At 41.2% G+C, this 12,039-nt stretch overlaps 1 protein-coding gene across 1 annotated transcript in view; it reads left to right on the top strand.

Annotated features, from left to right (window-relative positions):
• VPS13B (vacuolar protein sorting 13 homolog B) overlaps positions 1-12,039 on the top strand; it is a 1,405,890-nt gene that overhangs the window by 466,413 nt on the left and 927,438 nt on the right. The window contains exon 18 of the mRNA XM_075353076.1: positions 4,168-4,302. Within this exon, the coding sequence (XP_075209191.1) occupies positions 4,168-4,302 (135 nt within the window). The remainder of the gene's footprint in view (positions 1-4,167; positions 4,303-12,039) is intronic.

Genomic DNA, 12,039 nt, shown 5'->3' with positions numbered 1-12,039 from the left:
TCATTCACTGCTGACCTGTCATCATAGCCAGAGTACCACTTATCACATCATTGTGATGCTCTTTATTCAGATACACAAAACACTATGTACATATAGGTTTCTACTAATTTTACTGGCACAATCAATTTGAGATTGTTGCAGAAATGTAAACAATAAATGTTTATGTGCATATTTATATAATCTACAGTGCCTTGAAAAATTCCATACCCTGTGAACTTTTTCATATCTTTTCACATTACACCCACAGACTTAAAGAGAATCTGTCATCAGATTTTTTGCCACCTAATCTGAGAGCAGCATAACATAGGGGCAGAGATCCTGATTCCAGCAATGTGTCACTTACTGAGCTGCTCAGTGTAGTTTTGATAAAATCACTGATTTATCAGCAGTAGATTATCATTACAGGACTACTTGGCGTGCTGCAGGGTAGTCCAGCATATTCATGAGGTCTGTATAACTGCTAGATTTGCAGCAGAGAAAACATTGATTTTATCAAAATGACAGCAACCAGCTCAGTAAGGCTACTTTCACACATCAGTTTTTTTCCATCAGGTACAATCCGGAAATAAAACGGGTTAAACGGATCCGGTACCACATCCGTTTTATCCCCATAGATTTGCATTGTTACCGGATTGTACCTGATGGCTTTGCGTTGCATCCGTTTTTTTTCAAAATGCGGCAAAATTAATTAAAGCGGCGGGCGGAGGCAACGTGTCTTGCAACGTTTTTTTGTCCGGCAAAAAAAACCGCATCGCGCCATATCCGGCGCGATACGGCGTGTTTTACTATAAAAGCCTATGGACGCCGGATCCGGCGCAATGCGGTAAAAAATGGATGCGGCTTCCGGATCCGTTTTTGTTAACTGCGCATGCACCAAATTAATTAAAAAAACTAATCCATCAAAAAAACGGACAAAACGGATGCAAAAACGGATCCAACGTATCCGTCTTTTTACGCATCCGGCATAACGGATCCGTTAAAAACCGGATCCGGTGGACACGGTTTTACATTTTTTTGCCGGATCCTTTGGATCAGGAAAAAAAAGGATTGTGCCTGAATGCAGAAAACTGATGTGTGAAAGTAGCCTAAGTGACACATTGCTGGAATCAGGGTCTCTGTCTCTACATCATGCTGCTCTGAGATGGGGGAGCAACAACCTGGTGACAGATTCCCTTTAAATGTAATGTATATAATTGGGATTCTATGTCATAAACCAAGACAGGGTAGAAAATATTTTTGTAAAGGAAATGATATAGGGTTTGCTAAATATGTTTAAAATATAAATCTGAACATTGTGACATGCATTTGTATTCAGCCCCCTTGAGTCAATACATCGTAGGGCCACCTCTCCCTGCCATTACTGCTGCAAGTATTTTGGGATATGTCACTACCAGCTTTCCACATCTACAGCCCGAACATTTTGCCCATTCTTCCTTGCACAATAGCTTTAGCTCTGAGATTGGATGGAGGCGTCTGTGAACAACAATTTTCAATTCTTGCTACAGGTTCTCAATGGTCTGGACTGTGACTGGGCTATTCACACACATGGAATATGCCTTCATCTAAACATCCACTGCTCTGGCAGTATGTTTATGGTCGCTGTCCTGCTGAAAGGTGAACTTACACCCTAGACTCTAGTCTTTTTGCAACCTCCAACCCCTTCTTAACCAGTGATGTATATTTACGTCATTGGCTGTGTTACTGGGTTTGATGCAGGCTCACATGCCGAGCCCGCATCTTTTCCTGCACTTGATGACTGATTTACTAACGTTTGTCATGTGATTGCGTGGCACCGATGGGTTGTCATGCCAGGTGGGGGTAAACTGATGACCCCTGTGCCTGTCATCACGATTCTCCTGTCAACACCAGCAACGTTCATAGGAGATTGTGATTTTTGCTTTACAGAGGAGTGCTGGTACACAGCTCTGTATAGCACTGGCGATCGGCCAATTGCATCTTCAAAGTCCCCTCAATTGACTAACAAATACAGTAAAAAGGAAATAAAGGTTTAAAAATATAAACACAAAAGCTTTTACCTCATTAAAATAAAAAATACACATTTGGTATTTGTCTTCAAAATTGTTTATCAAAATTTATAATAAATCTGATTTGTATACGTCGTAATGAGGAAAAAAAAATAAAAATGTCAAAATTGTGCTTTTTTTTGTCGCTGTAACATTGCAATAAAATGCAATAAGAGGCAATCAAAACATCATATCTACACCAAAATGGTATACTTAAAAAATGTCAGCTCAGGAAGCAAAAAATAAGCCATCACATAGTCTCAGATCCCGAAAAATGAGAATGTTATGGGTCTCGAAAAATGGCGACAAAAGCCAATTTATTTATTTTTTTACTTCAAAGAAAAAGTTATACATATTTGGTATCTACGTACTCGTACTGACTTGGGGAATCACACTGCTGGGTCAGTGTGATTCCCAAATATTTAACATGGCAAATGGCCTTCCCTCCCCCCCTGCCCCAAAAAACCCCCCAAAAAACAAACATTGTTGAATTTAACTTTTTTTTCTCAAATTCACCACACTTGGAATTTTTTCATGTTTTTTAGTATACTATGTGGCAGAATGAATGGTGTCATTCAAAAGTACAACTTGTCCCTCAAAAAAACAAGCCCTCATATGATGGAAAAAAAAGTTATGGCTCTTGGAAGAAAATGAGGTGAAAATGAAAGAAAAAAAAAAGAAAGGGTTTACAGGTTTTCCTCCAGGATTGCCCTGTATTTCCATTCATGTTTTGATCAACTCTGACCAGCTTCCCTGCCCCTGCTGAAGAAAAACATCCCCACAGAATGATGCTGTCACCAAACATGTGTGATGGTGGGGCTGCTGTTTTCAGGACTATTTTGCAGTTTTAGTTTTTCATCACAAATAGCATTTAGCCCAATACAATCTAGTCTGGTCTCATCTGTATAGGCCCTGGGGGCAGAAAGTCACAGCGAGGGCTGAAACAGATGCTACAGAACAGCCGGAGGGGTGAGTGCATTGGCGTCTGTGCCGCAGAGACGCTAGCACTGGTGTAATAGCATGTATATATGTATATATATATATCTGTATATATGTATATATATATATATATATATATAATGTATATGTGTGAGTATTAAAAAAAATTTCAGAGCAGCACTTGTCGAAACGTCCTGTGTGATGGGCCATTAAGGAACATTTTATCTGGAAGGAAAGTGGAGTGCTGCCTTCTGATTCTTTGGAAATATATGTATATATATATATATATATATATATATATATATATATATATATATATATATTATCTATTATGGAAATAGTATGAGTATACTGTATCTATCTATTAACTTTGTTTTTTTCAGTTGGGTGATTTCATACAGTCTGACCCCGAGTGTACATGGACAAGTCCTGTTGACAAGAAGAATTTAAAAACCCAAATTGTTTTTTTCTTTATATAATTTGATTATTATCTAAGGGGAAGTGTGTATAAAGAACTGCATTTTTTATCTTTTCGTTCTATCATGGAAAGGGAAAATATGATGTGTGATAATGTATAGTTTATAATGATGGATACGTTACTTCTTTGCACTATTTCCTCCTAGTGGCTGATTTTCGTTCAATACCTGAAAACCCTTTTAAGAGTATATTGTGTGATATTTACGTCCATGAACTGTACTTTTTTTATGAACATTGGGGTTTGACCTGACAGATCCATAGGATGTGTCAGGACTCGTTAGTGTCTGTTTCACAATAGATCTGTCAGCCCTTTCATGCCTAATAGCACTTTTGATAAGCCACACTATTGCTCATTACACTTAATGCTCGTGGTCGGATTATATGGGGTGTTAGATCATTCCAAACATATATAAGGTGCATGAATTGCGTGTGCTGGGTGTTACTCGGTATTATTCTTTGCTGTTGCTGGAGGACTATGGCACAGACCCTCCTGCCAAATCCTGGACACCTGCAGAACAGCACAACTTCATACCAGGGTTATACAGAACATCATGCGAATGCGATAAAATGAATAGTGTTCGAATATGAATCCAAATCACTTTCTGATGTTTGGTAATTAAAACAAAAAGCAAAAGAACCGAAATGATTGTTTTACTGTCTGATTGAATGAATATTAAAGTATATTACAATTCAACAGGCTAGTACATTTGCAGTTTTCTTTTATTAGGTGTGAAATCCAAGAATGCGCTGCCAACTCTGGAGGGTTCTATCCAGAATGTTGAACTGAAATTCTGCAGCACATCATTGGTCAAATGTGTCTCCGGGACCCTGGGATCAATAAAAATTTGTGCCAAAGCCCCAGGTATGTGCAGCTGGACCGTATAAAAGTTTATTGCCTGTATAGGAGAATTGGCCTTACTTTTTACAAGGAGAGTTACTGAAACAAGAATTTATTCATTGTTCCTATGAATCAGAGATTTAGCGTGTTTTAATTTTTATCATGCCAAGATAATGCATTATAACTATGGCGGACTAAAATTTAGTTTTAATTTTATAATTGTGTTCTGATGGTAGATTTATTTCGCGCCCTCCTTTGTCCCATATTTGAGCAGTTACTGTACGGCGGATCATAAAGTACAATACTAACTCCACAGTAATTACCAATAACGTGATGATGTGCATGCTTCTTGCCAAGTAACTGCATTCTAGGTCATTTTTTGGCGATAATTGGGAGATCTGGTTAGTGCATATAAGGCAAAGATCTCTTTCAAAATGTGAAAGGCTATACTAAATAGAAAGACAAGGTGAGATTTATTTATTAATTTTTAACACAAGCTTCTTCTATGTTTTTTAAGCAAAACTAGGAAGGCTGGCAAGAGCCTGGTACGCCTAAAAGTAAACTTGTTCTGCTTTTGTTGCAAGGCACAAACATAACAACATTATGCAATACTTTGTACCTCTAGGGATTAACAAGGTCTTCACTTGAAAAACATTAATTTGACTCAATAAATTTAATTAAACATTAACAAGTGCAGTTTATATGCCAGTCGTTTGCTTTTCATTGGACATACACATTTGTATTGGCTCTAGGGAAGTCAGATCATCCACCATCCTCTTCAACCAACACTTATGGTCCAAACTTGTATGTTTTACACTTCTGTGTATTAAGTAATGTTTTTTAATGAATGTTATGTCACTTGCTAGCATACTGTATGTTATTACTGCTCATCATTTTTGAGATTTTTGGTTGCTTTCAAGGATTAGAAATATTCTTGTTACATCCAGATGCTTAAAGAGTAACTGATTGTCTAATCATTATTTCATAAATAAATAGTACACATGACAATAAGCAACTTTGTAATATATCTTTTCAAATAAATCTGCTTCTTAGCTCTCTCTGGATTGATCTTTAAAGGATTATTCCCATCTCCAAGATCCTATCCCAATATGTAGTAGGTGATGATGTGCTGGAAAGATAAATGGGGCAAATAGGGATTTATTTTAAAGGGGTGGTCCACTACTCAGCATTAGTGGCCACTTTGATGTCACGCTCATAGAGAAGGCTTTTCTCAAATGCCTTGTGTAGTAAATTCTGACTCTAAGCGGTGGTATTGCAGTCCGCTCATCCCTATCACGTAATCCCCGGGCTCGATGACCTCTTAGATCCGGTGATGTTACGTCAACGTCCAGTTGACCCGACATCACCAAGGTGGACCCCAGTCTCTGGAATGTGGGTGGAGTTTTACCGCTTGTCACAGCCCAGCATCTCACGCGCTCTCTTCTTCATTGCAGAGCACCGCGAGAAGGAGCAAAGCTGGGCTGTGACGAGCAGTCTGCAGCCCAGTTAATCAGGGAGACTGTGGCCCGCCTCGGTGATGTTTGGTCAACTGGAAGTTGCTGTGACATCACCGGATCTCAGAGGTCACAGAGCCCGGGGGTCAATTGACGTGGATGAGCGGAGCACAATAGCGCCGTTCAGAGTCAGAATTTACTACATAAGGTATTTGAGAAACGCCTTTTCTTTCTCCATGATCTTTACATCTAAGCCTAAAAATAGCAGCCTGCAGCTACCCAGGATTGCCGCATCCATTAGATGAGACAATCTTATCACTTTACTCGACTCTTCCCGATTGCCCTGATGTGGTGACAATCGGGGTAATAAGGGATTAATAACAGCCCATAGCTGCAACTAAGCCCTAAATTAGTAATGGGGAGTGTCTATGAAACACATCCATTACTAATCTGTAAATTAAATTAAATTAAACACAAACACCGAAAAAACATTTATTTGAAATAAAATACAAAAATACCCTCTATCACATTATTAACCCCCAAAACACCGTTATAGGTCCAACGTAATTCACATGACGTCCCACGATCAATCCAGCTCTGAAATAACAGCGAGATCATGGAATATGACTGCCCGCTGCGGACTTTAGGCAGAGACTGACCCACGCAATCAGCGATGGTGTCACTCAGGTTATTTGCGGTCACAGCTGGAGGTTCTCACGGCCTCGACCTGTGACCGCAGTTAACCTGACCACAGTTGACATCAGTAAAGTCAGTGACCTAACCTCAGGCGAGACCTGCATCTTCTGGCAGAAAACCGTCGTTTTTTTTATAATTATTTAAATTATTTAAAAAAAAAAAAAAGACGCATGCTGTTCTTCTTATTTTGAAATACTGCCAAGAAAAGCACACGGCGGGGGCTACAGCCTGTATCCATATGCTTTATCTATGCTGGATATCATAAGATGGGGGACCGTATGCGAATTTTTTTATTTATTTATTTTTATACCACAATAGACACACGTAGCATTTGTGATTGGAAGCAGTCAGCTGACGCTAAAAGTGGGGAGCATCGGATTGCTTACCTATTGTACCATCACCCATTCCCTGTAGACTGTGAGCCCTTGCGGGCAGGGTCCTCTCTCCTCCTATACCAGTCTGTCTTGTACTGTTAATGATTGTTGTATGTATACCCTCTTTCACTGTAAAGCGCCATGGAATAAATGGCGCTATAAAAATAAATAATAATAAATAAATAAATAAATTGCAACCAATCACAGACTCTGGTGGGTGGGGAACGCAGTGCACGAGTGGCTTGGAAGCAGTTACAGCCGCGACGGATCCTCGATAAGTACAGCGTGCTTGCTCTTACCCCCCTAACCCTTCAACAACCATTTTTAATCTCCGGATTCTGGTCCCCATAGATTTATATGGGGACTGGCATCCGGCCTGGAAACGGATTTTAGAAACCAGATAACCGGGACCTGTTGGTCCCAGTTATCTGCGAGTCCGCTCATCACTATCTAAGAGTAGTAATGAGCGATCCCGAACTTTAACGTTTGGGGTACATATCGGACACCTAGTGTTCGTGCATGTACTCCCAACACGGACTTCTCATTTAAGTTTGTGTTACTGTTCGGGTTTGACCATCTGGATTAAAAATGGAAGCAAAATTGGCATTAAAGGAGACAATTATACTTACCAAGTTGCCGTGCAACTTTCACACTGCTTCCGGGTCAGCTCATTACATCTCATGAATATTCACTGCTTCCCCTGGCCACCCTCTGTGACAGCGTCTGTGATTGGTTGCCCTCACACTAGCTCTTTGGGCCCCCGAAGTGGAATGTAAAAATAAATAAATAATTGGAAAAAATGGCAGAGAGTCCCATTTATTTTGATACCCAGCTTAGATAAAACAGACAGATGCAGGCTTTAGCCCCCAGCTGTGTCTATTATCTTGGCTTTGGATAAAAATTTAGGGTACCCATGTGGCTTTTTTTTTTAATAATTTAAATAAATAATTGGGGGGGAAAAAACAGCATGCAGTCCCTCCCAATTTTGATACCCAGCCACAATAACAATTTTGATACCCAGCCACAATAACACAGACAGCTGGGGGCTGGTAATCTCAGGCTTAGGAGATCCTGGTGATTGGGCCCTCCTAAGCCTAAAAATAAGAGCCAGCAGCAACCCCAGAATTGGCGCTTCCATTAGATGTGCTAATCCTGACGTTTTACCCGGCTTATCCTGATTGCCTTGGAGCGGTGGTAATTTGTGTAATATAAGGAGTTAATGACAGCTGTGATTTGTGAAAAACTCACAGCTGTCATCAAGCCCGAGGTTAGTAATGTGGAGGGATCTATAAGACCCCCCACCTTTCTATTCGTGTAAGTAAATAGAAATAAATACAAAACAGAGTAAAATCCTCTTTCTGCAATTTATTAACCTCCAATACACCCCTACAGGTCCGACGTAATCCAGACCATGATGTGGTGCAAACCATTTGATCAAGCATTACTATGCTCAGGTACGCTTATTGCTCAGCCCAGTGTGAGCTGCTTGTAGTGTTTGAATGGCTCCCAATGGGGAAAAAAAACAGCAAAAGACCGGATTTAAAAAAAAATAAAAAAAAAGGAAAAACTGTAGATTAGTGGATTGCCAACTGCCCAATCAGGGACTTCCAATGGGGTTCAAGTGAAGTTCAGGTCCCAAACCGAACTTTAAAGTCTGGCTGAATCTGCCGAACCGAACTTCAACGGGTTCGCTCATCTTTAATTCCCGTACATTGGCTCTTGTGCCATCTGTTTTCCACATAGACTTAAAATATGCTCCTTTGAATGAGGCCTAACCAGTTCTAATACTGGTATAATGATGTTGGATGAATAAAGAGATGATGTTGAACGAGACTGACACCAGTTTTATTGACATTTTTACCTCCATGCAAAGTATAAAAATACAGTGGATGTAAAAAGACTACCCCCCCCCCAAAATGCTAGTTTTTTTCATGTGAAAAGAATAATACCAAGAAGAATAATTTCATAACTTTTTTTTTTACTTTTAGTAACACCAATGATCGTTACAATTCAATTAAAAAATATGTAATGTTTTAAGTAGAAAAATTAAAATAAAGAACTAAAATAAATGATTGCATAAATATACACACCCTTAAAGAAACACTTTGCTGAAATACCCTTTGAATTTATGATAGCATTCAGGCTTTTTGGGTAGGAGTCTTATCAGTATGGCACATCTAGAATTGGCAATCTTTGTCCACTCTTTTTTTAGTGCTCCAAATCTGTCAGATTGTCATGGCATCTCCTGTGTACAGCAACTTCTTCAGGTCACACACAGATTTTTAATTGGATTCAGGTCTGTGCCCTGGCCGGGCCGTTATAAAATTTGCATTCTCATGCAAAATTAACTGATATGTGGAAGTGTTCATAATTCCCTCCAACCGTTCTATCCACCGAAAAAAGATTCCAGTGTCCCAAAGTGTAATGCTAACTCCACAGTATTTCACTGTGGGTATGGTGTTCTTTTGGTGATTTGCAGTATCTGCTTTGTGTCAAGCATACCTTCTGGAATTATGTTCAAAAAGTTCAACTTTGGTCTCCTGAGACCAAATGGTTTTTGCAGACTTGATGTAGGTTTTAGCAAAAAAAATCCCAGTGCTGGTTATTAATGTTTAGAAGAAAAGACTTTCGTCTTGCCACCCTATCTTACAGACCAGACATAGGAAGAATATGGGAGATTGTTGTCACATTCAGTACAAAACCAGTGCATACTGAGTCTGGTGTGGGTGTGGTTAACTTTCTGAATTTTGCTACTTGCTAAATCTAAAAACGCTGATAGCGTCACATCTGCTTTACCCAGTAATCTAAGTGATACATCTTTGGATTCAGGGTCTATTTGCCTACATTAGTTTGCTACAAGTGAGGTAACACATACCTGCTCACAGATTCCCTTTAATGAATTTGGCAAACCTTATTCCTGCGAGCCCCTTATTAACACTGGCATGCAAATTGCAAGTCTAAATAAATTGTGCCCTAATGTCTAATATGCACACCACATTCAATAATTTTCTGAAGATGTTCATTTCACAATCAGTCACTTAAGATATTGTCGGATTTGCATTGCTCAAATGTAATTTGCAAAAAGACAGGTCTTGTTGTCTCAATACCTTTTCCCCCCCAAAGGAGAGTAATAGCGCTATAGTCTTAAAGACAAATGGTAGAAACACTACTCTGCAGGATCGAGCTTGAAAGAAACCATATTTTCATATGGAAGTTACCACCGATTTAAAACAGTACTTCTAATTACCATTAAAATAAACTACTCGTGGAGCCGATGGCACACTGAGACGCTGTAAGAAGGAGCTCCCACATACCAGCGGTGAATTCTCACACTTCAAAGGCACTCACCGGGTCCAGGATCAGTAATGGCACGCAGGAGAGGACGGGGGACGAGTGTACAGACTCCAGAGGGGGAAGGTACAGATATCACCCGCTTTTTCGGGACCTCAGCCTCCCAGCCTGATACCTCTGCTCTCTCCAACATGGCGCCGGCAGACACTGAGGCAGGAGATAACGCTCAGCAAACATGCAGTGGAGCGACCTCACTGTCTCCTCACATAACAGCAGCCAGCTCAGCCATAAACATAGATAAGGCACAGCAGGACACTACAGAACGGAGTGTTGAAAACCCCCTGTCCCAGCCACAAAAGCGACTGCCAGATAAACTGCAGGCAGAGCAGGGCCCCAGCTCTGTGATACAGCAGACCCCAGCAGCCATGGGAAGCAGATCTGTGACACCCGGAGAGGAGCCTGTAATACCACAACAACAGCACACATCACCTAAAGAACAAAGACTCCCCACCTCCAACACCTCCACCCGCAGAAACAAGGGAGAGAAGAATAAATCAGACCAGACACAGGAGCAAGAAGAAGATTGGGATTGGAAAGCACATATCAGATCAATTCCAACCAGGCAGGAAATGGACTCTTTGCTGGGGAAACTGAGGGAATCCCATAAGCAAGACATGGCCTCTATACAATCAGAAATCAAACAGATTGGTCAGCGTGTAGCAGCTACAGAAGAGGTGCAGGAACAGGTATTTTCCCATATAGAATCACATCAACAAGTCCTATCAGAGCACACGGCCCAGATACAGGACATTCTGACCCACTTAGACGATATTGAAAACAGACATCGCCGTAATAACTTAAGAATTAGAGGTCTCACAGAAGCAGTGGCACCACCACAGCTGGATGAATGGGCACAAAAATTCTTTACCCGTCTCCTCCAACGCGACCCAGAACAACGCATAGAACTGGACCGCATCCACAGATCCCTAGGCCCCAAATCTCCTGATCCGGCCAGACCAAGAGATGTGATATGTCGGGTCCACTTCTATAAAGAAAAGGAGGCCATACTACAAAGATGCAGAGAGAAAGGAGCGGGTACATATAAAGGGACACCTCTGATTGTCCTACCAGACCTAGCACGGAGGACACTGCAACTACGCAAGGCCTTAAGACCACTACTCCAATCCCTCAAAGATAAGGATGTTCCATATCGCTGGGGATATCCGTTCCAACTCACAGCAAAGAAAAATGGGAAGTCGGCGGTCTTCCGGTCCTTGGGAGACCTCCTCAACTTCCTAGGGACTTTTGAACTGCCTATGATCAGCCTGCCAGATTGGCCAACCCCGGGGGGCCCTGCACCCTTACCACCAAGAGAGCACTGGCGACAAGTCCAGAAGAGAAGGGGTGGAGGATCCCCCCGTGATATACACCGCTGAATATCGCTGACCATCCAAAGAAAAGGACAAAAACTTCTTGGAAAACCAGGAGGCGAGATATAAATTGATTGTATTGGACTGCTTACCTGTTCATAGAGCGTCATGTATCAGTATCTTCTCTCCTCACGCTTACTTTCCTAGTCCCCCCCCCTTTTTTTTTTTTTTTTTTTTTTTTTCTTCTTTTCTTCTCTTTCCTTCTCTCTCTCCCTACTCCCCTCCACTCGCCCCCTCTCCCCTCCCCTTATACCTCTTCCTTCGTATCATTCCCACCTTGCGTCTTCCTCTTCACACACCTTCTATGAGCGCACTACTTCCTACAAACTAACTCTACTCAACCCATTTTCCCTCCCCAGCACACATACTTACAAAGGACACATGCCCTACACTAATTTCTACCTCCTTCCTCTCCCCCCCTCTTAGACATGCTCTCTACATACACCACTCCATACGCCTCCTACACTCCGTCCTCCCACTTCTCCCCACGTCCTCCCCCCTGGTCCTTTGCCCTAC

Source organism: Anomaloglossus baeobatrachus, chromosome 6 (genome assembly GCF_048569485.1).
Source record: "Anomaloglossus baeobatrachus isolate aAnoBae1 chromosome 6, aAnoBae1.hap1, whole genome shotgun sequence".
Lineage (NCBI taxonomy): Eukaryota > Metazoa > Chordata > Amphibia > Anura > Aromobatidae > Anomaloglossus > Anomaloglossus baeobatrachus.
The sequence above is the reverse complement of the archived record's forward strand: the minus strand, read 5'-3'. Positions and strand labels throughout refer to the sequence as shown.